At 39.9% G+C, this 27,763-nt stretch overlaps 1 protein-coding gene and 1 long non-coding RNA gene across 7 annotated transcripts in view; one reads left to right on the plus strand and one right to left on the minus strand.

Annotated features, from left to right (window-relative positions):
- Window positions 1-27,763, minus strand: part of LOC134294853 (leucine--tRNA ligase-like) — a 56,518-nt gene that overhangs the window by 15,617 nt on the left and 13,138 nt on the right. For all 6 annotated transcript variants that reach the window (XM_062966613.1, XM_062966615.1, XM_062966612.1 and 3 more), the window contains 9 exons: window positions 26,473-26,580; window positions 24,421-24,580; window positions 23,382-23,486; window positions 15,488-15,603; window positions 14,071-14,354; window positions 9,282-9,380; window positions 7,277-7,414; window positions 1,051-1,154; window positions 752-934 (listed from right to left, as the gene is read on the minus strand). In XM_062966613.1, the coding sequence (XP_062822683.1) occupies window positions 752-934; window positions 1,051-1,154; window positions 7,277-7,414; window positions 9,282-9,380; window positions 14,071-14,354; window positions 15,488-15,603; window positions 23,382-23,486; window positions 24,421-24,580; window positions 26,473-26,580 (1,297 nt within the window). The remainder of the gene's footprint in view (window positions 1-751; window positions 935-1,050; window positions 1,155-7,276; window positions 7,415-9,281; window positions 9,381-14,070; window positions 14,355-15,487; window positions 15,604-23,381; window positions 23,487-24,420; window positions 24,581-26,472; window positions 26,581-27,763) is intronic.
- LOC134294854 (uncharacterized) lies at window positions 7,369-9,560 on the plus strand. Its single transcript, XR_010001510.1, has 2 exons — window positions 7,369-7,476; window positions 9,481-9,560. It is a non-coding gene; the product is annotated as an uncharacterized LOC134294854 (long non-coding RNA).

Here is a 27,763-nt window from a genome sequence, read left to right on the forward strand (position 1 = left end):
AAAGCTCACTGGATCATCTCTGTGACACGGCAAACAAACTCTCTCTGAAAGCTTCCTTAGTGAAAGTCTTCTGTCTGTGTTTCCTACAGCATCCAAATTTTTAAAAAAATCACATTTAAAAGCAAACATTTTCTCTGTGGCTTTTAAGCTCTGCCAAACACCAATTTACTGTGGAACAAAGCAAAGTCAATCATAAAACAATGTTCTGAAGACTAAAAATAAAGATATGTGGTTAAGTGCCCAAACTATTCATAAATATAATAAATATATATATGAAACAATAAATCAATTAACATTTATAAAGTTTAAAACAACTGCTCTGCTCCTTATCAAAGTTAAAAGCTCTGGAGCGTGGAAGAGTAGTTTAACTGGTCTAAATTATCCAAGTCCCTGAGTTGTTATTCTGCCTGCAGGAGAAAAAGAAATACGATCCAGGTAACTGGACTTGCATTTTTCTTCAGTGGCACTAAAAACAGCTTCAGGGGAAAATGTAGATCAAGGAAATTGCAGACAAAAGTTCCTTCATAGTTCTGAAGACAGCAAGATCTTAAAAACCAGATGCAAATATGATGTAGTTCTATGATGATTCCTGAAGAGCACAGAGAGCAACGATAAAATACAGAAGCAGCAACAATAAAAAATATCTCAAATCAAAAGTTCTGTCCAAAGAGAAAAACCAGCAGGTACATTAATCTGGGACTGTTAAAATACAACAGAAGAACTGGAATGTTGGTATCAGAAAAAGCCTTACTTTTCACATCCCACAAAATGTCTTGCTCCGGAGGTGCAGCAAATAGGATGTAGAGTCGGACTGTGTCAATTCCGTATTGCTGGACCATTTCTTCAGGCTCTATGCCATTGTGCTTAGATTTACTCAATTTTTCCCACATCATCTCCAGATTTTCTTTGGTTTTAATATGAACAGGTTCAGGACCTAAACATAGACAAGAGTAGGAATCCTTTTGAAGTAAAATTGAATTACCAAGCAGAAAATAATACACAAAGTTGTAAAGTTAATGAATAATGGTTGTCAGTCACAACTTCACTTACCAGTAAGGTCAACTTCTCCTCTCTTCAAATATTTACCAGTTGTTGTTAGTCTGAATGTTCGATTCTTGATAAGGCCTTGAACTAAGAGCTTGTGAAAAGGCTCTCTAAGGACAGAGAAATAATTATGTTGAAATTAACCGCCAAAATGTGTTTTAAGCATATTGTAATCCTATACACAGCTCTTTCCCAGAAGTGGCTTTACCTTATATTTGGCCTTCTTTGGACGCAACTGCATCAACCAGGCAACAAACATCCACAAAAGCATGCAGAAGAAAGCCATCAGTGCTCTGTGGGATGCCTAATCATCATCCGTGCCTCAAACCAGTTCTATGATTACCTATGTAATCATTTGCATAGCAAAACAACTTTCTTCAATATTGGCTGGAACTGCATTAAATAGTCAGTGTAGATGGAACCACTGACTATTTAATGGAAGGAAACTTTTGCATGGATGTTCTTTACAAAGCAGAGGTGGTAAACTGTGGCACTCCTTCTAAATAGGATAGTAAAGAGCAAGGGTTGATGGCAAGTGCAATCCAATCATATTAAGGGCTGCCATTCTTAGTGCAGCATGGGTCAAAACAGAATTTCTAAAGGGATCTGACTCAACAGGGTAGTTCAGGCGAGGAGCTATTCCTTATATGAACTTGAAGATGGAGTCTTCTCCAGCTCTGCAATGTTCTCCCTTCTAGCACAAAATCATACCTTGCTGATATCAATCAAGACTTTTTTTATTGACCTAGACCTTTTAAATATTTTGCTCCAGGGCTGCATTTTAACTGGAATAATACTGGGCCTATTATAGTATAATTATAAAAAAATAGATGTCTGAAATATTTGAAGAATCAACAGATCATCTGTTTCTGTGCCCAGCTGCTGCATCTTCACCTCATTCTTTCACAAACAGTATTATTAGCAAAACATAAAAAGGGGACTTGATTCACCCAACATGGAAGCAACCAAAATCTATTCTTGTTAAGTTTAGCTATTGCAGATAGTATGTTCCATTGTAAGGTTGGAAACATTATTTTCTGTACCACAGTTCTTACAATCCCACAGTCAGGATGGTTATTGGCCACACTGAGGATCCTGGGGACTGTAGTGCAGTCACTTTTCCATTAATAGGAGTGAGAGGTGGGTAGTCTCAATGGTTGCAAGGAAGGACAGGACTAAGGACTGAAATCCAGAAAATATGAGAGTGAATCCTGATCCTGCATTCCCACATCATCCCAATAGTTTAGGAACAACAGCAGCACAACTGTAGGTGTTGACAGGCTCCTGCAGTAGAAGTCAGGAGTTTTTTCAGACAGAGCTCTCCCAAATGAAGACAACACATTGCAGAATATTGGTGGTGATATGATGGCCTGGTTCCATTCTGAATTCTTCAGGAAGGATACAGAACTCAGGATGTGTAGTGTGTCCCAGAAAGGAGAAAAGGCTTCACTTAGTCCAAAGAGCTTGGAGCAATCCCCTGGTTCTGCAATTCCATCTCAATTCTACTTGCTACACCATTAACTAAACCATCTTTAGAATCTAGTGATAATTCACAGGGTTAGCTAAGCATTAGGTAGAGTCAGCTGGCTGCCTTCATGGCACTTTATGGTTATCATAAAAGGAAGTAAATTGTTAGTTGTTCAATTTGCTAATAATGTATTTTTACAGACATAGTTTGAAGAGATGCTCTGGGGATTTTCTGCTTTGTCTACCAAAAAAACATGGTTGGTTTTGAGTGCTACATATTTCCATCTAGGTGAATAATACTATCTTTTGACTTGTTCACAGCTGCATGGTATACGGTAGACTCCTACACAGGGACCACCAAGTGTAGCATTGCCCAAACACGAATCAAGGAATATGAAAGGCACTACAGACTAACTCAACCAGAGAAGTCAGCCATAGGAGAGCATTGATGCATCAACCTGGACACAACATATTATTTGAGAACACAGAAATGCTGGACCACTCTAACAACTACCATGTCAGACTACATAGAGAAGCCATTGAAATCCACAAGCATGTGAACAATTTCAACAGAAAGGAAGAAACCATGAAAATGAACAAGATTTTACTACCAGTATTAAAAAAAACTCTAAAATCAGGACAGTAAATAAGGAACAACACTCAGTAAATAGGGGAATTCCAGACAGGAAACAATCAGGGCCAGCTAACACTTCCCAACAAAGGATTCCCTCAGTCAGGCTTTGAAGCTGAAAGGCCATTCAATCCTAATCAAGGTGGCAAGTGGTAACATTCACACTGCCTCAAACAGGCAAGAGTTCTTTCTCCTACCCTGAACATTCCATGTATATATACAGTACCCCACTTGCTTAGTTTCCAACAGACTTCACAATCTCTGTGGATGCTTGCCATAGATGTGGGCAAAACGTCAGGAGAAAATATCTTGACTTAGCTCTAAATTCCTTGCAGTACCTTCCTCTCAGTGGACAGAACCACCCCAAATGCTAACCAACACATTCATATGGCCCTCCTGTATATTACACAAGGAGAGCAGAGTTTCAAAGAAATAACTTTTGAGGGTGTGCAATGATGATGGAGACACTCAGGAAGTAGAAGTCCAAAAAATAACTTTCATCTCTGGCACAGAAATTGCTCAGCACGGCTCCTTCTCATGCTGCTTCAGCTCCTACACTGTACAAGAAATGCCTTGAATTCGTTTGACATCCCTACTTTGTGGCAGATGACCACACAGAGCTCTCTTTACCTTTTGCCACATGATCATGCAAAATCAAATGATTTGAGACACTATTTTCTGCCTCAGCAGAAAAATTGGGGAGGGAGGGAAAAAAGGAAATGATATCATCTCAGAATATTAATTGTTTAACTGTCACTGATTGTTTGATGCTATGTTACTAAAATCCTATGTATTACTTGTATTTAGAATTGCTACTATAAATGGAGGAACTTTTCTTGTTGTTTACAAAGGGAATGCCTTGCCACTTAAAATAAATGAAATTAGTTGAAATCGTTCTTGACCTACATGGGGAATCAGAATGTTTATAGATAGAAGTTAATTTTTCCAGAATATTTATTCTTTCATCCCCATTCACATATGTTACCATGTTGATATAAGCAGAGGTTTTAGTCTGTTTGCAGAGACAGATGCTATTACTAGTACACAAAATATTTTACCATCTATGGTGGATTTTAAAAATACTCCTTTGTTAAGAATAGAAGTTGTGAGTTGGGAAACAAGAAGAGAAAACAGCCAAGAGCTTAGAAAAGTCTGGAAGCACGCAATTCTAAATCACAGCTTTCTGCCACAGTTCTCCCTCTTCTAAATTTTACTGCCAATTATTCATTAAGAGATTTGCAGCAATAGCTCCCTCTCATGGCCACAGATGGAGCCATAAACTCTAAGTCACATAATGGCTTTGTCACATACAAGCTTGCTTTAGATGTTGCTCCTTTATTATACCACACTACAATGTGAAGCACAATTTTAGTTTCTGCTATGTTTTGTAACAAGTCACACCATCCATCACCCAGCTCATTTTGTGCTAATGCACTTCTCTGTGTTCTTCTCAAGGCCACTTCTCATCTCAATTAGAGCAGTCCCATTGAAGAAAGGTCAGGTGGGTGTGTATGTCTCTCAAGCAATGCTTTTCATTACTGCCCTGTGGCAGAGACTGAAGAACAGCCAAGAGCAAAATAAGATAGACTATCAGTTTCAAAGAGCAATGGAAGCTACTATGGTACAATTCCCAATTCAGAACTGCCATCATGATATTTTGCCAATCTACAGCAGAGGGATATAGAAAGTGAGCTCATCCCTTCCACCAGTCCTGTTGAAAGACCAGCTTCATCAGCTTTCTCCTCTCTTTAAATTGTTCCATTTGTAATAGCTCATAACTGTTATTATATTTTGTGTGTCTGATGACCTTTCTATACTGCCCTGTATCCCAGGATCTGATCCCAGATTATCTGCTTTAAAGAATTATATGAGTCTCCACTACCAGATAATCTGAGACAAGCAGATAATTTGAGATCACATCTTGGGATATAGGGGCAGCGTGGAAGGGCCCTAAGTTTGTTTTCATTCATTTTCCCTCCTCTTCTCCTTTTCTGCCATGTATTTTAGATTAAAAGCCTATGTATATCAGTTACTCTGGAAACATGTGAGGCTAAAGAAGAGGGCAAAAATCCTTTAAGCAAACAAACAAACAAACAATGTAAATGCAGGGAGATGGAAAGTCTCACCCTGTGAATCTCTTCAATCTGTTTATGTAACTTGTACTTCCATTTACTTTTCCCTAATTCCCTTTTCATTCATGAGGTATACAGACAGAGGGAGATGCATCAGACCATATATTTTTCAGACTGCTGCCTCTGAGTATAGTGTTTTTGCAAGTATTCCACTGACTATCTGGTTTGCTTGTTCCCTTCCTGACAACAATGGCCTCCTACACTTTGGCATAATGGTAAAGCAATCTGAAATGGATAAAATCTCATGCCTCTAAGCTTAAATCACATTGCCAACTCCCAGACAGAGTTTCACTGGGCCAGTGGTTCAGACACATTTTTTCCAATGCAATTCCTGGGTGTGGATGTCTAGTGATATTACACGTTAGACAGATCAACTGGGTGGGCAGAGAAGGATGTTATGCTCTGACTACTCATCACACATGGGGGAGGAATTTGGGTAAGAGTCGGAATGATATAAAGGCTATGGTAACAATGAACAATGTTAATGAATAATATACTTTGTATATATAGGAAGGTGACTAAATTTTATTCCTTAACTATAAAAATAAATGATTTTAAAAAATTAGATGCAAACTGCAGTTTGGAATGTGACATTTTAGAAAGTGTTAAGTTACATTGTTCTGATAATCTAACAGGTCATTGCTTGTTAGTGCAGTCCAAAAAGTAATTTACTACATTACCACATTTCTGTGGCTGTTACCATTGTGATACTGATATCTTCCCTCTCTGAACACCATAATTCTCAGAAGGCTCTCTTACATGGATTCCTATCCCCCAACCACCTTATATAACAGGCAGATTCCACGAGGACTGCATACAGATGCTCTGGGCAGAGATGCCGAATAGTAACTCCCTCTTCCTTCCTCAGTTCGCTCTCCTCCAAATGATTGCTGCAAATCTCATGCCTGGTTCGATTTCAGGCATGTGGAGAAAACTCCTTCCTATTCCAAACTCTTTCACAGCTTGTTCTAATCCTGCCAGTTCAAGAGAACATTCTGTGCTGCTGTTTGGGGAAGCCAACCTATAGTAAGGCACCCTCCACTCCCATCACTCAGAATGATTTTCTCTTTTGGAGCTGCCTGAAGCAGTATCTTTCACTTGGTAGAGAACTGATGAAGGCAGAAACTTTAAAGTTATCTTTCAAAATTTCCACCTAACTGGACCCAACAGTCCTGTTCATTTTTGCAGTGTGTTTCCTCCTTTACGTCTCCACATCTCTCTCTACCCACTCCCCTCATCCAAGCCTTCCTTCCTTCTTGTTGGTTCTTCTGCTTTTCATTAAATGGCTCCAAATTCCACAGATAGCATAAGGCAGCCACTCATATGACCCTTCCTCTTTGACCTCTCATTTCTCAGACTGAGGCAGAAAACATTCAGTAAGACGCAAAAGTTTTATTACTATGTGTAACTGAAAGTTACTGGATTATATCCCTGACCATTAAAGGCAAGAGATTAAACTACTCCAGCTCATTACTTCAAGATATACTAAGTCATCAAAGTAACTTGATAACAAAATGCAACAAGTTATCAAAGTAACTGGTTTCTAGTCAAGCTTGATTTGTGTTGTTTCAAAAGGCACATATTACTTGTAGCAAATTACTGACAACTTGCTACAAGTAATATGCTCTTTGAAACAACACAAGTCAATATTGACTAGAAAGATTACTATGAAACTGAAAAATAGAGGTATGTGTTGTTGCTATGGGAGAAAGAAAAAAAATTTGATATACATTTTTCAGTGAACCAACTTAAGCGCATTTCCCAAAATAATAGAGATCAGAAATCCATTATTCTTTTTGCAACACACTTCATGACTCTAAAACTGTAGCAGAATAGGTTGGGACTAACTCATCCCTACATTATCATGCCCAGTGTTCACACAGCCTAAGACTATACAAAGTATATTTGATAACCTGCTTTCTTTATGAAGCTTTTGTTGTATTTGGAGCAGAATGTCTGTTATTTCAGGGCTCACTTTGGCTATTATGGTTGTCCCACTTACCTATGCTTAGTCATCTTCTGATCATGGCAAAAATGATTAATGAACCTGGCGTAGTACAAATGCATCACTGCATGTTCCTTTCCTCCAATGTACAGATCCACAGGCATCCAATGATCTGCCAAGTCTTTGTCAAATGCTCTGTTAGCACAAAACCAGGAAAAATCACCCACAGATGAAAATATGATCAAGAAAGATGAGAAGTAAGTATTGCATTTAGACTGAATATATACTGAAGAGGACTGGCAAACCGACAGAGGAGGCTTACAATTAAATGTTAGCATTAGGGAGCAACCTGGTGTTATGACATTAGAACAAAATCTATTCCAAATGTTCAATGGCTAATGAAATCTGAACTGTTGGACCACAAAATCCAATCTTTCCATTGTCTGTGTTCACAAAAATCAAGAACATTAGACAGTTATTTGAAGGTTGCACAGGAACACATAAAGGCAAGGAATATACTGTACTGGCAGAGGAGAAGGGTGATAGAAAAATCAAATAGAAATGCATTTATTGTCTAAAAACTACAAAGCTATTCCAAGGTAACCATTCCACTTAGAATGAAAAAAAAACTTTCATTTTTAAAGTATAGCAACAGGAAAAGCAAGCCAATACCTATGTTTAGAGTTGAAACAGATCAATATAAACAACAATCTTAAATAACCTCAAGTTTATTTCAAAAAAGTGTAGCAGTAAATATAAGTAAACAAGTGCAAATGTAACAGTAAATTTTGTTTGGCTTTTGAGCTGCTAATGCAAACAGTGTAGTATTTGTGTAATACTAGTGGATTTGTTGCTAAATAACATTAATTTTTTCCTCATTCCTAGTTAGAATTCTTGTCAAAATACCAACAAGAAGCCTTTCTCCAAGGATTAAACGGTCAGCAAGATGCAGTTAACAAGTTCTTGCAGACAGAGAGCCACAAATACACATAGCTCAAGAACAGTTTTTGCATATCTTTCATGCAAACCAACAGAGGCAGAGTTTGAAAACAGGAGGCAGAAAACCACTTTCATACATTATATGATTAATGTAATAATGATGCTGATATTATTCCAGACTATGACTATTTTTTAAAAAAAATGGTATACCAAATTTGACTGCATATGAGCCTATTTAACTCTTAATTGTAAGTCACCTCTGGCATATAAATGGTTTTGGCTCAGCAGAAATCAATTCAAATTACAATGGCATGTTTAAATCCACTTGTTTTAGATCAATTCTCATCAAATACTGCAAGACTTTGCTTTTGAGTAAGTAGGCAGAGCATTCTGCTATTATTCATTATAATGCCACATTTCTTACCTTAGCTATGTTTCTGTTTTTAGTTATTTATTCTTCACAGCGTACACTTGACAACTGTGATTCTGGTATAAACCAATTTCAAATGACGCATGTGAACATGTGCTCAGATCTTTAAAAAATGTATATGTGCATGTCTGGACCCTGCTTAACTTCCAAGAGAAGGCAGGATAGTTCCTCCATTGTGGCAGCACTTCTGGCTTTTTAAAATGTCTGGTGGCAGCCAGGAGTGACTGATCCCTAAAAGAGGTATTGGTGCTTTCCCTTCTCCCTGAAATTACCCCTGACCTATTTACAGGTCATAAAAAATCCATAATTTTTTCCCTTGACCAAAAATTGCAAGATGAAGGTTGGGAAGGGAATTGATTAGAAAGCTTTTCAGGTCCTGGGAGGTTTTGACAAGCTATAACATGCCTTCCAAGGTTATGAACAGATTTGTATGATGACATCAGAAGCTGCACTAAATGATATATTTTTAAAAAGCCAGCCCTTTAATTCTATTGTGTGTGAGGAAAGGACAAAAATGACAAAATCACAGAAGTTTCCCTTCCAGGAATCCTCATTCCATTGTGTTCTGTGTAAGCTAGAGACAAAAGGAGTATTCTAGTCTTTTCTTCCAATCCAGGCAATGCAGGACAGGACCAGCTAATAGGATTACAGGTAAAGCTGACTGACAGAAAACAGGACTTTGAAACTACTTACCTCTCAGTGTTATGGGGATCAGTATATCTTAAATAATACCAAGCTGAATCAACAAATGTATCCATGGTATCTGTTTCTCTCCTTGAAGGTTTCTTGCATCTGAAGAACAAAAAATATCATTATTATTATAATCAGGGTTCCACTGAGATAGACGCTATTAGGGTAGAAATTTTGTTATGGGTTGTTGTGTGTTTTCCAGGCTGTATGGTCATGTTCCAGAAGCATTCTCTCCTGGCGTTTCACCTACATCTATGGCAGGCATCCTCAGAGGTTGTGAGGTTTGTTTATATGATTTTCTACTATTGTTCCCTGGAGACTACATTAGAGCCAATGTGTCTAAAACAAATCTTGGATTCTTACTTATTTCACAAATATGGCTTCTAACCAAGCATGTGAAAATGAGGCTTCACAGGTCTTGGCAGAGGCGAAATCCACAAGTCTGTACTTTTCAAGTCAATTGACAATACAGGGTCATAAAAAAGAGCCACTCAAGAATTTCTGTTGTAATTACTGTTTAAAACCAGCCCTCTGTTATTTTCCTTCCTAAACTTCCTACAATTGGGCCACAAATGGAGAAAAGACATTATAAGCACTGTCATTACCACTACTTTTTCAGTGTGGATTCAATGATTTTCAGACCTTCTATTGCCAAACCTCAAAATTTTCTAGGAGCCACAATCCTTTCCTCCTTTTATCAGTATTCCAATGCAGCTGCCAAAAACTCAAAAGAATGGCAATGTGTACTGTTTGTTGGAAAATTGATATAGAAACAAAAGACTGCTGCCAACCAGATCTCTGAAACTTATCAGTGAGCCATCAAAGTCAAAATGTATCATGTTACTTAAGATTTGGCTTCACTGTATCAGGATTATAATCGTGCATATAGAGTTATAAAATATCACGTATAGGTCCCAATAAAATCAATGTGAAAAATGAAGTTCTACAGTCCAGGTTCTGATTTTTGGTAGTTACACAGTTACAAGTTTAGCTCTTTAACTATATACTTTTATTCTTGACAATCTTTTGACCTTATAACCCCCTTCTGAAATCTCAAATGAATATGGGCTAGTTGTAGTTTCTCAAAGAATTCTATATGAATGGTAGAATCACAGAATCGTAGAATCGTAGAGTTGGAAGAGACCTCACAGGCCATCCAGTCCAACCCCCTGCAAGAAGCAGGAAAATCTCATTCAAAGCACCCCCGTCAGATGGCCATCCAGCCTCTACTTAAAAGCCTTCAAAGAAGGAGCCTCTACCACACTCCGGGGCAGAGAGTTTCACTGCTGAACAGCTCTCACAGTGAGGAAGTTCTTCCTAATGTTCAGGTGGAATCTCCTTTCCTGTAGTTTGAATCCATTGTTTCGTATCCTAGTCTGCAGGGCAGCAGAAAACAAGCTTGCTCCCTCCTCCCTATGACTTCCCTTCACGTATTTGTACATGGCTATCATGTCTCCTCTCAGCCTTCTCTTCTGCAGGCTAAACATGCCCAGCTCTTTAAGCCGCTCCTCATAGGGCTTGTTCTCCAGACCCTTAATCATTTTAGTCGCCCTCCTCTGGACGCTTTCCAGTTTGTCAACATCTCCCTTCAACTGCGGTGCCCAGAATTGGACACAGTATTCTAGGTGTGGCTGACCAAGGCAGAATAGAGGGGGAGCAGGACTTCCCTGGATCTAGACACTATACCCCTATTTATGCAGGCCAAAATCCCATTAGCTTTTTTCGCCGCCGCATCACATTGTAGGCTCATGTTTAACTTGTTGTACATAAGGACTCCAAGATCTTTTTCACACATACTGCTGTCGAGCCTGGCGTCCCCCATTCTGCATTTCATTTTTTCTGCCTAAGTGGAGTATCTTGCTTTTGTCCCTGTTAAACTTCATTTTGTTAGTTTCGGCCCATCTCTCTAATCTGTCAAGATCGTTTTGAATTTTGCTCCTGTCTTCTGGAGTGTTAGCTATCCCTCCCAGTTTGGTGTCATCTGCAAACTTGATGATCATGCCTTCTAACCCTTCATTTAAGTCGTTAATAAAGTTGTTGAACAGAACCGGGCCCAGGACGGAACCCTGCGGCACTCCACTCGTGATTTCTTTCCAAGATGAAGAACAACACAAAACTGAGTTACATAATTCAGGATTAGAAGAGGAGCTGAAAATAGAAATGTTTACTCTTGTTTTAAAACACACACAAACTTTCATATAGATAGATAGCACTCAGTTAACCGGCACCCATGGGAATTGTTAGATGCCAGATAGATGTAGTTTCTGGTTGCTATACCATACTATAACCTCTGTATTGACTTGATATTAATATGATCAAGGGTCTGGGGAACAAGCCCTATGAGGACCGGCTTAAAGAGCTGGGCATGTTTAGCCTGCAGAAGAGAAGGCTGAGTGGAGACATGATAGCCATGTACAAATATGTGAGAGGAAATCATAGGGAAGAGGGAGCAAGCTTGTTTTCTGCTGCCTTGTGGATTAGGATGCGGAACAATGGCTTCCAACTACAGGAAAGGAGATTCCACCTGAACATTAGAAATAACTTCCTCACTGTGAAACCTGTTCAGCAGTGGAACTCTCTGCCTGGTGGAGGATTCTTCTTTGGAGGCTTTTAAGCAGAGGCTAGATGACCATCTGACGGGGGTGCTTTGAATGCTTCTTGGCAGGGGGCTGGACTGGATGTCCATGAGGTCTCTTCCAACTCTATGATTCTATGAATATTGAAATATAGTAATTAAAATAAATTAAAACAAATAAAAGACAAACTTAACTTAATGGAACACAGTTTTACTGTCTTATAAAAACACTGAAATGTGGATGTAGTATTACTTGTACATTTTTTGTTTTGTTTTTTGTTTTGCTGGTTGCTTGAGAGTTTGGGTTGCTTGGATTGTGGTTAACTGAGTCTACTGTATTAAAATCTGCTATGTGGTTTTGCTCCACAGAAACAGGAATGAAACCACAAATTTAATCTCTATGCCTGTAATTTTTAAAAAATCTAATAGTTTTCAAAAACATATAGTGGTAGATAGAATATAAGATATATTAGAATAAATGCCTCCAACTGGCTTTCTATAGTCAATGGAATGAATAGGAATAGGGATCCTATCGTGCAATGACATATGTATGTTCTGAATTAGAATAGTTTCAAGACAGTCAAGACTTAGTTTTACCATTAAGTCAGATATGCTAAAAATAACTGAGAATACGAGAACAGACTGGGCAACCAATATGTCAGGACTGCTTTGATTGTATTTTCCTGCATGGCAGGAGATTGGACTAGATGGCTCTTGTGGTCTTTTTCAACTTTTATGATTCTAACTCTTGATGACAGCAGCCCACTCTTTATGGGCTCCCCAATGATATTGAGAATAACTGTTATTACCTTAAAATATCTCAGGGTACAAATATGGCATTGAGAGCAATTCTGAGCCCCATTAAGTCCTACTATTCTCAGACAATACTGATATCAGTGACAATCCTTTGCTCTGGTAAATTTTAATCATATTAAAAATAAAGGCAAACAGTGCAAGGAATTGTTTGTGTTGAAATTTGCTAGTATTTGAGTTCTTTTTTACCTCAAATGCCTTTGGGAACAACAACAAGAAAATGAAACTGGGAGTCTCCTAAGCCACAGTGCTGATACACCTCATGCCAAGATGCAATCATTTCATTTGTGCTTGAATGTTCAGAGAAAAGTGGGAGTTTTACTGCAACTGCGAGAATGGCTTGAGATCACTTACAGTTCCAGCAAAGCAGCCTAATGATATAGAAATCACCATGCCAGCTCTGCTGAGAGCAATGTTCCATTATTTGCAGGATGAAGAAAAAGTCTCCCTAGGACAAGGATACATTCCAATACTTCCCGCGTACCATGCCCACAGCCATAGATGCTACAAAGAGAACAGCTCCACTTTCCTCACTGAATAGGTAGTTCTCTCAATCTGAATTAGTCTGTTAGCTGAGCAAACAGCAGAAGCCTTAAATTTGGCCAGAAAAAAATCCCTTTCTGATTCAAAGAGTTGCCTGCCATAAACAACATAGAGCTCAGATTTATGCTGAAAAGCACCTGTCTCCAAGTGACTTTGCACATTGTAATTTTCCAATGTAGAGATAATCTTCTGGTCTACAGAACAATAACTTACTGATGCCTGATCTGCAGCAAAATAAATCATAAACGATGTTTACTATGTGATATCTTTAAAAATTACAGCAGCCTTAATTCTAGACTCATACAAGTACTTTAAGAAAGGGAACAAGAATCCCTTGTTTCTTTGGTGAGCGACAGAAGAATAAAAGAGGTCTACAGATTTTAAATTGTGCTTAGGATTGTGATATAATCTTGAACTGAGAGAGAAAGAAAATGGACTTTAACCCTCCAGAAAGCCCCTATATCCTACCATACTAGCTGAGCTCAGGAGTGGCAAAACCAAAAACAAAGTCATAAATTTTGGGTATTTTTTTCTTGTTAGAAAATAATCTGGTACACTAGAAGAAACTGCTTTGATTGTGGGTAGTATTTTCTGTCTTCTGTCTTAAACACTAGCCACTGTCTAAAGCAAGGGCTCAAAAAAACACAATTATTCACAAATTATGGCCTGAAGATAAGTTTCATAACTTGAATCTTCTTTCCCCTCACCCCAAACAGCATATTCAGACATTATACACAATACAATAATGAACAGAATTTTAAAAAGTTCTAAGTCTGAAAGGCATGAAAAGCTATTTCAAATAGTTAAAATGATACATTCCAAATTAGATTTTTTAACCAATATATAACACAATGTACTCACTTTGGACAACAGCAGTTGACCCAATCTGAAATTGAAGCTAATGGTGAGCCACCCTTGCCTGTAAAGGATGCAATATTTGGCAACTGTACAGGTAAATCCTCATACGGCACAGGCACAGGACCACAGGACTGGCAATGAATAACTGGAATAGGTGTTCCCCAATAACGTTGTCGGGAGATCAGCCAATCTTTCAATTTATTACTTGTTAGGTATACTCCTACTCCTTTATTTTTGGCTTGCTCAGTGATTGCATTTAACGCTTGTTGTCTACTCATACCTGTGAACTGGTAAAAAGAAAAGATTAAGAGCATAGTAAGTACACTGCACTAATTAAGCTATTGGAGTAGTCCAAGTCATGTCCCTACCTATGGGAAATATTCTTCATCCACTTGTACAAAATACAACTATTCATGTGTGAGAGAAAAAGTCAGTGAGGTGAAATGCCATGACTGTCTTTTTTTCTTTGCCTGCTGGTTCCAAAAACAGAAACTAGGCCCCTCCATTCACACAAGCCATAAACATAAATCAAAGCAACAAAGAGGTAAAATAAATTGCTGGTAGAAAATTGTAGTCCATGCTACCTCTGGTTTAACAATATAGTATTTTTTGTGGTTGCTGTTTTTATAATGCACCTTCAAGTGAATTTTGATTTGTTGTGACCCTGTCTTAGGGTTTACTTGACAATACTGATTCAGAAGAAAATTTGTCATTGACTTCCTCTTAGGGCACATCCACATTTAATACAATTTCAAACCAGTAGTGAGGAAAGTGACTTAGGGCCCTTCCACACAGCCCTATATCCCAGAATATCAAGGCAGAAAATCCCACAATATCTGCTTTGAACTGGGTCTGCTTTGAATCTGAGTCCACACTCAGATAATGTGGGATTTTCTGCCTTGATATTCTGGGATATAAGGCTGTGTGGAAGGGCCCCTGTAACTAATTTTGAAGCCTGGATAATTACAGAAACTGCAGAGCAGTAATGTGCATTAAGAGCTTTCTTTCACGTGTTTTTGTGAGGGGTTTTTTTCTGACACAGCTAGCTTCAAACTGTATTAATTGGCCAGTGCAGGTGGACCTTGGCCTGAGAAAGTATGACTTTCCCAAAGTTATGTAGTGGGTTTCTATGTCTGAGGAGAAATTCAAATGCTAGTCTCCCAAAGTCCTTACACAGCACTCGGAGAACTACACCACACTGGATTTTATTATCCAAATCAACCACATGTAAGCTGCTTTAGCAGCCAAAGAACATGGTGAAAAATTAATGTAATGAACAATAATAATTCTGACTCAGTTTCCATTAGACTTTCCTTCATCTGTTGAAGCATCTCCTTTATACTGATATCCTCTGGAGTCTTCCTAGGCACTGTTAAGGAGCAGGGGTCATAAAAGCAGAAACTCACAGCAATGCACCAACCTCTCCAGAGTGGATCAGTCTCTGTGAGCCATCTGACAGAGTTTCAATAACTTCTTCAAATGACAGGCCCAAACTCCTAGCAACTTTAGCATCATCTGCTTCAGTGCAAGGGATTCCTGGAGAGGGAAAATAAAGGAAAGTATTTCTTAAACAGTTTTTTAGAAACAGAATACATAACTCTGTATAATTTAAAAATTGAAGCTCATTCCAGCAGACTTTCTATTCAGAACTTAGCTGTCAATAGTAACTGCATTCTCTTCATGAATACTTTCAATTTATTTAACCCATATTTTGTTTATTCCTTTCAGCACACAAAAAGAGTCTTAAAATAAAAAATGTTTCCACTCCTATAAAACTAAAACACTTTATGTTCTATCTAATTGTAGCCCTTTGCAGATTAAATTCTTTATGCATTTACAGATTAACTTGGCCTTGTCATTTTTGCGTCATATTCTGAGAAGCCAGGGTTATTTTTTCTCAACCTGATTTTTCTACTGACAATACCTGAGCAGATTAAATTACTACTGTGACATCAGGCTCAAACTATTAATTTGAAGGTTTTCTACTAGATGTTAAGACTCCAGTTATATCCAATTCTATTAAACCAAAGACTAACAAGAGAGTGTGTGTGGGGTGTGCATGTGTGGGTGGAAGTTAAGATGCGTCCATCTAAAACAGCTGTTCCTGCCCTAAATGGCAAACTTGTTTTTGAAATTCTATTCAAGCAACTGGATGAGAGAGGCATGTCAACTGTTTCAGACAATAAGAGCAAACTCTGTCCCAATCAAAATTATGATAAATAAGTGGAATCTGAAACCAATTATGTCAGTGGGGAGTGCTCCTATTCAGAACTGTAGCGAGACGGCCACATCCAGAATATTCCATTATGCTGTCTCGTTCTTGTGGTTTTCCAGTTTATTCCCTGCAAAATAAGTCAGTGTTTTCTGGTCAGTGAATATACTCATGTTTGCTTGGGCTTTTAGAAAAGGTTGTTTAGGACACTTTCTTGGGTAAACTTTTGATATTTTTACAAACCCTGCAGCATTCCAAGATCGTGGTTACAGGAGGCAGCCATGTGTTTATATATGGATGGATTGTCATGGAGCCAATTCCCAGAGCTGAGTCTGCAAGCTCTGGAATTGGAGCCATAACATCAAGCACTCCCCGATAGCTCATGCAGACACCTGGCCGCGGAGCATGGGAACTTTTGGAGTGAGAATCAAAACAGCTTAAATGAATAGTTGGTGTTGTAGGGGTAGAAATGTGAGATGTGGGGTGGAGTTTGGTGATGATATTTACGTGTGATGTGACGTTGTAGCAAAGGTAATAAAAATGATTGTATGTAAACATTATGTCATTCTCGACTTTTCCAAGTCGTGTGTTCTTCAATAAAGATTGGTTTTGATAACAGCTTCTTTTGATCTGTGTTCATGCTGGTCGTTTGAAGTGAGCGTGACATTAAGTCGAGAATCCCATTCTCACCCTCCTGCGGAGTCGCAGTGAAGTGAAAATGAGTGGAGGGGGCGATCGGAGCCCGAAGGGGGCAGAGGGGCCCTTGCCAGATGTTCGGCCGCTGGGAGAGGAAATGCTACAAGCCATCGCTTCCTCTACCGGCTACCCCAGACCGAATGGAGTGACCCAGAGGATCCCCAGAGGAGGGAGAGGCGTCGCAGCGGCTGCAGAGACCGGTTGGGGGTCCGGAGGGAGCACGCCGGAGACCGAGGCCCTACGGTTATCCATCTTGGAGACCAGCCTGTCCCGGCTGTCGGAAACCGTGGGAAGATTGGTGCCATTGTTGGAGGAGAATCTCCAGAGGGAGCCCACCCAATACGGGGCCGAAAGGGAGCCGTGCAAGGAAGAGGCTTGGGGCCGAAGGGGCCAGCGCGCGTCAACGCAGAGCCCAGCGGCAGCAGGCGGCGACGGAGACGAGGAGTACTGGCAGGAGCTGGAGTTCCGAGAAAGGCTGGGGCGCGGCGGGGTCAAAGGGACAGCTCAGGGGAACCTGATGCAACCCCTCCCCAGGCCGCCCATGCAGAGGCAACGGACCACAGAATGGATGCCTGGGAGAGAGGAGCTTAAACTAGAATACGGAGGGGAATCGTCCGAGCTGAACTTTTTCCTCATTGGCATCAGAGGATACATGGAGGACAATGCACACACATTCCCCTCCGAAGGAAGCATGGTTCGGGCCATTGGGAATACCCTCAAAAGAGGGGCGGCCAGCTGGTATGTGCAATTGCATGCCAGGCGCGACCCGTGCTTGAGATCAGTGCCCCAATTCCTAGCTGCACTGGAGAACCGATCCAGAGACCCGCTGGAGCAATTAAGAGCTCGCGACCAATTAAAAGGCATAAAGCAAAGGGACAAGACGGTACCCGAGTACGCAGGAGAATTCCTCCATCTTGCGGAAAGGGTACCAGAGTGGTCCGAAGTGACCAAAGTGGAATTATTCAAAGAAGGACTGCGCCCCGAGATATTCAGCTGGGCAGCGCACAGAGATGACCCGGAGTCGTTACAGGGATGGATTCAGCTAGCAGGGCACGTCGAATCCACCCTGTCCCAAGTGAGGCGCTTTCGGAGCGGCGGCGCCCAGCAGCGACCGGCAGCAAGGGGTCGGGGAGAAACGCGGAAGCAGGAGCGCCCCGGAGGGCGACCCGGGATCCCCTCCAAAGGAGACGACAACAGACCCAAGCCAAGATGCTTTGTGTGTGGGAAGGCGGGCCATCGGGCAGCGGAATGTTGGGCCCGGAAGGGAGAATCGCCCAAACCCACGCCAGCAGCCGGGAGACGAGCGGAGGAGGAGGGGCAAGCCCCAGAACCTCCGGAACAGCTGGTGAGTCAAGACAAACGCATGATGGTAGTGCCAATCTGCTTATCGGGGCTGGAGAGTCGAGCCACTTGCAGAGCATTCGTGGATTGTGGTTGCTCTAGGAACATTATAACTCCAGAATTAGCAGAGGCGCTAAAATGCCAGCAAACTGCACTTAAAGTTCCGATTGCGTTCTCGCAATTGGACGGATCGGTGGCTGCTGGGGAAGTGTCCACGAAGGAAATACAGGGGATCCCATGTAAAATAGGCAAATGGGAAGGAAGAATACCCTTTGTAGTAGCCCCTATTGCCACGTATAATATCATATTAGGGATCCCGTGGCTGGAGCAGGCAAACCCCGATGTAGATTGGAGGGGAAAGAGCATGTCTTTTAAAGAACAACAAACGGAATGGGAGATAGGCAAGATAGCAGAGGAAGAGAGTGAGGGGGATGAGTCGGAAGAATTAAGCCCAGAACTGTTACCCCCGGAATACAGGGACTTTGTGGATGTATTTAATCAAAAGGAAGCAAGTAAATTACCTCCCAAAAGGAATATAGAGGTGGGAATCGAAATAACCCCAGGGGCAAACTTACCAAAACCGAAAGTTTATCCCATGTCTGTTCAGGAAAAGGAGGAATTGAGGAAATATATTGACAAAAATCTGGCGCGAGGTTTCATTAAACCCTCCAACTCCCCTTCAGGGGCCCCCGTGTTATTTAGGAGAAAGAAAGACAATTCTTTAAGACTGTGCATTGACTATCGAAATCTGAATGCAATTACGAAAGATAATAAATACCCTATGCCCTTAGTAAAGGACCTGATTACTGTATTGAAGAAAGGGAGCATATTTACCAAACTTGATTTGATCGAAGCTTATCATAAGTTAAGAATCAAACCCGAGGACACTTGGAAAACTGCATTTTCCTGCGCATTCGGACTTTTTGAATATTTAGTTTTGCCTTTTGGGTTAAAAAACGGCGGCTCGTGCTTCATGCAGCTCATAAACGAGATCTTACGCCCACTGTTATACCGAGGAGTATTCATATTTTTAGATGATATCCTTATCGTGAGCGAGGATAGAAAGCAGCACATTGAATTGGTTCGGGAAGTTTTGCAAAAGCTAAGGGAAACAAAACTGTATGCAAAGTTTTCCAAATGTGAATTCAACAAGGCACAAATTGACTTTTTGGGGTATCGGATATCTCCGGAGGGATTAGCTATGGACCCATCCAAAGTATCGGACGTAAGGGAATGGGGAGTCCCTCAAACGAGGAGACAATTGCAATCGTTCCTAGGGTTCGCAAATTTCTATCGATCATTTATAAAGGGATTTGCGCAACTGGCTGCGCCCCTTACAGAACTGTTGAAAACGAAGGGGAAAGGGGAGACGGCAAAAGTGAAAGCCCCTGGCGCCAAGCTGAATTGGACGCCAGAATGCCAAAAAGCTTTTGAGGCTTTAAAAGAACGCTTTACAGAAGAACCCGTCCTAAAGCACCCGGACATGCAGAGTCCTTTCATAATACATTGTGATGCTTCGGACTGTGCATATGGGGCAGTATTATTGCAAAAGGATCATCAAAATGGAAATTTGAAACCATGTGGATATCTATCACGGAAGTTTAGCGAAACTGAAAAATGTTGGCCCATATGGGAAAAAGAAGCATTAGCCATGCTGAAGGCATTGGAATGCTGGCGGCACTTCCTTGAAGGAAGCAAAATCCCGTTCGAGGTCTGGTCTGATCATAGAAATCTCCAGTACTTAAAGTCCCCGCGAAAATTATCCCCCAAACAAATTAGATGGGCCCAATACTTCAGCAGGTTCAATTTCCAATTGAAGTTTTTCCAAGGGAAACAGAATGTTCTGGCCGATGCCCTTTCACGCATGCCTCAACACGAGGATATAGCCGCAGCAAAGGAAGGGACGGTGTTTTCCAAAAAACAATGGGGGTTAGCAGTCAGCACGAGGGCACAGACAGAAAGAGAGAACTCGGCAGGGGTCAAAATTATCGAAGGGGGCATTTGGGAGAAGGAACTGGCGCAATCATACGAAGGGGACCAATGGATTTTATCCAATGCAGAAAAAGGGGAACAAAAGGGGGGACTATGGTTTGTGAAAAAGAAATTGTACATTCCTGCAATTTTGAGGGCTAAAATTTTGAATCGCTTCCATGATAACCAGAGCGCAGGGCATATGGGAATTACAAAGACGACAAAATCCATAGCAAAACATTGTTGGTGGCCAGGGATGAGAAAGGACATAAAAAATTATGTTACCCAGTGTGATGATTGTGCCATGAATAAGTCGCGGGGGGGGGGGGGGGAGGCCAATGGGACTATTGCAGCCTGTGGCAGAACCTACCAGACCATGGGAATGTGTGGCTATGGACTTTGTGGGGGAATTACCTGTCAGCAAGGGGCATCGTTATATATGGACTGTATTAGATTTGTTTTCTAAACAAGCTCACTTTATAGCGCTGGCAAAGTTACCTTCAGCAGAGAAACTGGCTGACTTGTACATAAATCATATTTACAAGCTGCACGGATGTCCTAGCAGGGTGGTCAGTGACAGGGGTGTCCAATTCACGGCGAAATTTTGGGGAAAATTCTTAGAAATATTAGGGGCAGAGAGGAGCATGAGTTCCGCTTTCCACCCTATGACAAACGGTGCAGTGGAACGTATCCAACAGACACTTGGGCAGTTCCTTCGCATCTACTCAAATAAGAGACAAAACGATTGGTCTAGATGGCTAGCGTTTGCTGAACTAGCCTTTAATTCTACAATCCATTCCGCAACAAATAAAACTCCATTTGAAATAGTTTATGGGCATGAGGTCCAGCCGTTGCCCCAATTGCCAAAGTGGCCAGAGAATGAAGAAACAGGGGTGGGGAAGTGGAAAACTCAGATGCAAGATTGTTGGAGCCAAGTGACTGCATCATTAAAGGAGGCGCACAAAAGGTATAAAACCTTCGCAGATCGTAAAAGAGTGGAGGGAGATAAGTTGGAGAAGGGGGACTTAGTGTGGCTAAGTACAAAAAACATAAAACTAGGTCTGCCCTCGAAAAAGTTAAGCCCCAAATTCATTGGACCCTTCAGGATACAGGAGATCATAAACGCAGTGACTTTCCAGCTACTCTTGCCAAAAAGTCTGGGGAAAATACATCCTGTATTCCATCGCAGCTTGTTAAAAAAGTATATGGGGACTTTAGATAAAATGGATGTATAGTATTCAGGTTTGATTTGTTTCAGAGTCGTGTCGGACGAGGCGCAGAAGAAGAGATCGGCGAAGGGGGGCGCCATGTCATGGAGCCAATTCCCAGAGCTGAGTCTGCAAGCTCTGGAATTGGAGCCATAACATCAAGCACTCCCCGATAGCTCATGCAGACACCTGGCCGCGGTGACATGGATACTACCCTTTTGGTGACATATTGTCTTGGTTTGGGACAGAGAGAAATTAGATGGTTATCAATACTTATGATACTGATATACTGATGTTGTCTCACTCCCATTTGTAAATATAAGTCGTTTGTAAGGCAGATGTTTGAAAGTCGGGGACTGCCTATATTGATTTTGATTTAATAGATATTTCAAATAAAGACCTTGAATGTGTGTTTATTTCTTTAAGCTATTAGCTGGAAAAAACATAATAATAAATGAAACAAGTGATATTCACTCTTTAACAGGTATAGTTTAAACTGGAGAAGCATTAATGGAACGTTTTGCTTCACCTAAAAATAAATTAACATTCAAGCTTACAATAATTGCATCAGTTTGGTCTTTGTACTCCAAGTACAACACAAATTTGGGACTGCATAACATAACTTTGTATCAAATCTTAAAAACTATCTGTATACCTAGGATTGACAGATTTGAATCCCCAAACATTAACATAGCTTTAAATCTCCTGATGTGATGGAAATAACCACAATTTTCCTGCTTCAAGATAATACAGAGCTGGAAAAGATGCAGAAAGGGGCAATCAAAATGATTAAGCAGCTGAACAACTCTCCTATAGAGAAAGGTTACATAGAGAAATGTTTCTAAGCACTGTGTTTAGAAAAAAGCAGGCAAGGTATACAGCAAGTAATGATAGGTATGTATGAAATTATGCATGGTGCAGGAAAAGTGAATAAGGGGATGCCTTTCTTTCTTTCACCTAATCCAGAGCCATCCACATTCTCCCTACTTTTGTTCGGTCATGTAAAATTTTATATATTTGTGTCCTTGAATGCTGAATACCTTACTTGCCTTTTTTCTAAGGACAACGCTACACTGAATGATGGAAGCATCAGGAAAAGGAAGAACTTAATCACACAGCATATTGTCATCTACCATTTCCTGGTAGATGACATAAAAGCTGCCAATTTGGATAGTTTTAGAAGGGGACTGGTCAAATTCAAGTGGTTAAGACTACTAATTATTGTTTGTCACGACTTCCATTATAGCTGAGTCACACACTCTCAGTCCTAGAAAATCCCGGAAACAACAACAAATCAGAAAGATCATATTGGTTGCTTGGGAACCATATTCATGTCTTGCTTGTGGACTTTCCCTAGCAGTGTGGCTGGCCATTGTATGAATGGGCTGCGAGATTGGCCATGCCATTGATATTATTCAGCAAGATTCTTCTTACATTGTCATATCTTTCTAACCTTGTTCTCCACACCCTCTGCCTTCAGTGCAGCACAGCTGTAATCCTTAGCAATGACACCAGGTTGGAGATAAAGGTTGGATTAGGGCAGTGGTTCTCAATCTGGAGTCCTCATATGTTTTGGGCCTACAACTCCCATAAATCCCAGCCAGTTTACCAGTTGTTAGTATTTCTGGGAATTGAAGGCCAAAAACATCTGGGGACCCCAGGTTGAGAACCACCAGATTAGGGAGAAAAGGAGCCAGAGAAGCCACAGCTATGTTATTTTCACTAAACCGAGAGAGATACCTGTTGAATCTGGCAAAGTCTATGATGGCAACATCCATTATCTTTCCATGTCACTATTAGAATATAGAGATGACAACTTTAGCAATTTTGACTGGAAGCAATTTCAATGAGGAACATAAAAAACACAGTCAGTCTTTTATACTCACCTATTTTAGCATCAAGGTAGCCTTCAAACTCTGATTTTGCTGATATGACTACAGGGATCTCCTGATTGGTAAGCAGGTTCATAGCTGTCACTGAAGTAAGAGACTCTAGAAAAAAAAGAATAGAAGGATAATGCAAAAACTATAGTACGCTACTGGCCCAAGTTTAGTCAAAATAAAGGGCTTGCTGTTATTCATGGTTTCAGGTATCCATGTGTTTGTGTGTGTTGAAACATATCCCCCATGGATATGGTGCTTGTACCATACAATAGTTTGCTTTTTTAGCATTGTTCAGGGATTAGGGACTAATGATTATTTCACTTTATACTGTAAGGATTGATGTTCTAACCATCTAGGCAAATTGTCTGTACAGACAAACTTAGTGAAAAGGACATCTCCTATCTGCTCATTCCCGTTGTACCTTTTCACCTTTTTTAAAGGTTTTCTTTGTTTGTTTGTTTATTTCTTTTTGATACATCATAACAATTAACTATTTTTGCCATACATAACTTATTTCAGTATACATTGTTCCAAAGGTAACTATTTCTTAAATGACATTTTAAACAGTCCTTAGAAATGTATCACCCTCTTCTTCCATTATTTTTCTTATTTTTCTATAGAAGTTCTGAATTTTTCTACAGTCCCACCTTTATCCAACCTCTGACTTTACCCATCAGCTCTAACAGATTTCAAGCCTCATAATAGGTATACTCTATTCATATTTGAAAGCAACACATTTTAATTACTCATTTTGCTGAAACTTGTTAGGCCTGACAAACAAAACTCTGCCTTAGAAAATCAGAAACTACTTTATTTATTTGTTACATTTCTACACTGCTTTTCTCACTCCTTCGGGGACTCAAAGCGGTTTACAACATAGTAGATGGCAAAATTCAATGCCTTACATAAATGCAAAAATACATCACATATCTCAAAATAATATATCTGTGAATTAAAATAATAAAAACTATAAAATATCAGATATAGACATAAACATAAAACAGAAATAATAATAGAAATAAAGCATAACTGGGGAAATTACCTTTGCCTGGTATCAAATCCTTCTGGAAGGCTTCCTTTAGACTGCTATTTCCATGTAACAGTCTGTGGTCAGGTAAGATATGTAAATAAGACATACCATAAATGGCTTCAGGTACATATGCAAAGGCTGCTATTTTCTCTCCTGTTGATTTGTTATTAACCTGACCACAGACAGAAAAAATTACTGCAATTTTCTTCAGAACAGCATAGGCCATTTCCACTTGCAGTGAATCTTAAATATTCTAGCTGTTTATAAAATCCGCCAACATATTACTTCCTGAAGGCCATATTCTGCATCTGAGAATACAATGGTTCAGTTCAATCAAAATGCTCAATTTGGGAGCTAGCATGGTCTGTGGCCAAGCTGGCTGGGAGGTTCTTGGAGCTATAGTAAAAAAAGGTTTTCAAGACCTATTGATCTATAGTTGCCTAGATTTACAACAGTGTCTTGGCCTAAGGGCTGCACTTGACTTACCAGTGATTTCAAGCTTCCTGAACTGCCACTGCCAACTTATTTTCCTTGAATATCTTTTTCTGCAACCATCTACCCATCCCTTTGCCTTTCAAAGACTCCTGTTACTGCCTTATGGCTTGTACATTGCTTACCAGGTATGTCTTATTGAACGAACAATCACAGTGACAGCACAGTTGTTTGAAGTAAGGGTAAGACATTTTAGGGCTGTTGTTTTACTCAAGAGTATCATTATCTCCACTAGTGATGCATTCATGTTCCCCACCCAATTTTAGCAAACCTCTTTGCAAAGATGCAAAAGGTTTGGTATTGCTATAGTCTTTAATAAGAGGTGAGCAACAGAACGCTAAGTTAAGCAAATACTGATTTGTTAGGGATTCTGCCTTATTCTAAAATTATGGCTACCTCTGACATTACTATGGGTTAGCACTACAACCAAACTATAATAACTATTACGGTGCAGATCTATCCATGTTTATGCAGAAATCAGCCCAACTATGCTAAACAGTGGGCTTATAGCTACAGCCAGTCAAAATGTTTACAGAGAAAATGATTTTCTATATAACCTTGGTTATAGATATTATATTCAAATCAGAGGACAAGAAGTTGTTGGACACTGGCATTAGGAATTGTCCTTTTGTCTTTTATTTTGTACATACATGTAAAGGGCCCATATTGTAAAAAAGGTTCAAAAATAATGTATAAAGTTTACAAAGGGCATTATATAAAATTCTCATATACAGGCGCCACTGTCCCACAAACCCTTCTGTTCCCTTTCATGCCCAACTTCCCCCTTCACTATCGTTTTCCGAACTAATCATGAAGCAGTAGTTCACAAGTAACTTAATGGAGATTGTGGAAGCAAATGTTACTGCTTTCTTTTACTGCTTTTTTCACAGTTATTTCACAGCTTTTTGGGGTGGGGGTGAAAGTGCGTTGGCCAGGTCGGAACATCTGAGTAAAACTTCTTTTTATAAAATCTCAAGCAAGCAAGATGTATATCTGGATTCTAAAAACATCACATTTTCTCACTGATAGGATGTAGAAACCATCTTTGTTTAATTTAGATGCCAATGGGTGTTGAAAGCTAGTGTGATGAATTCGGATCCTTCTGGCTGGCTTGAGAAAGGTACTTAGGAGATTCTGGGTTTTGCTTTATGGTCGACCAGGTTACCCTTGCAGTATATCCATAAATACACTGACTAACCACAGTTAAGTAAAAATAAACAAATTCTAGTTATTACTAACGGTAGTTTATACCTAATTAAGGTTTGTAATATGCAATACCACATAATAGTTAGTTCAAACTATGACTAAGAGGTATGAATTTGGGCAAAAGATGGACACTAGTGAAGAACATGTCACCTATTGGCATGCCTGATCTTTCAACCATGATGAGGGAATTGGACCACTGAGTTCAAGTCAGCAGTAATTAAAATGGCATTTCATTGATTCAAAATATTCTATTCAGAGGGTTTCCCATTTTACCTAGACCAGATGTTTGTTTCTAATATCTGATGTTATATTTTAACACCTCTGATTATGAGAAATGTCACTGCAATTTTCAGTGATTGCACTCACCTTCAAAATAAACTCAAAGTAGCATCCAGTGCAGTCTCCTAGCCAATTGGCTTGCATTTCTTTTATTCCATACCACTTAGGGAGATCTGACAAACCATCAAGCATGGACTGCAATCACAACAGAAGAAATTATAGAATCCAAATATAGATGCAACACATTTGTACAAATCTGGCTCTGTAGTCACTTCTCAAATATACCCTCCACAAATAAGGAACACTTCTTTCTAACTCAGAAATTCTCATCTCCCTCCGTTTGGTTTCTTTTCATTTAGAGATAATCCAAATTCTTCTGATTACATAGATGCATGGAGGCGATGGCGTAAGGCAACTCTCCAGATACATTGTGGATCAAAATGCTCACCATGTATAACCACTGTGAGCCATACATCTAGGGGCTGCCAAGCTAGGAAAAACTGATCGTAGAGTTTATATATTAATGTGAAAGGGCACTGGGGTTACTCAATGAGCAGACAACTCTGGCTACCCCCCCCCCCCCAATGCAACCTGTAAGGAGCCCTCTTCCTTCCATTTTATAACTTGTGTGCGACATTAGAGGTTGAGGAAATCCTGGCACAACTTATAATGAATTAAAGATCATAAATATAATTTAAATAAAACTATTATTTTCTGCCTCCATTCCATAACTCATTCATACCTTGGATTTCAGTTCCTAATTACATTTGTCCTCCTTTCTTATTCTGTAAAATGGCAGTGCAATAAAACACTATATAAAATATATTATAGAGTAATATTTATATAAATAAATAATAACAGTATTAACAGAAGAAGCAAGTCTATTGAAGTGAAAACTACATAAGTCTTATGGCATCACTGTTGTTGTTGTGTGCCTTCATGTCCTTTCTGACTTATGGCAACCCTAGTTTTTGTGGCAAAATTTGTTCAGAGGCAATTTGACTTTGCCTTCTGCTGAAGCTGAGAGAATGTGATTTGTTGAAAGTCACTTAGTGGTTTCCATGACTGAGCAGGAATTTGAACCGAGATCTCTTAACACACAAACCACTACATCATGTTGGCTCTATAGCGCCATATAGACTAACATATTCATTGTAACATAATTATCTGTGTATTACAAGTGCACCTCTTATACATGGATTGCTATCCTAAATTACAGGCAAAATGGTGTATGCATGTGTATGTTGGCAAAGGATGATGCATGTATACTTTGCCACTATTTGCTTCCTTTAAATGATAGTACTATGTTAGCTCCTGACTGAGTCCAATAGCAGACCAGACACAGGAAGGAAATTGAGCAAGAAATCTAATTTACAGA

The sequence above is a fragment of the Anolis carolinensis genome, unplaced genomic scaffold (assembly GCF_035594765.1).
Source record: "Anolis carolinensis isolate JA03-04 unplaced genomic scaffold, rAnoCar3.1.pri scaffold_25, whole genome shotgun sequence".
NCBI lineage: Eukaryota > Metazoa > Chordata > Lepidosauria > Squamata > Dactyloidae > Anolis > Anolis carolinensis.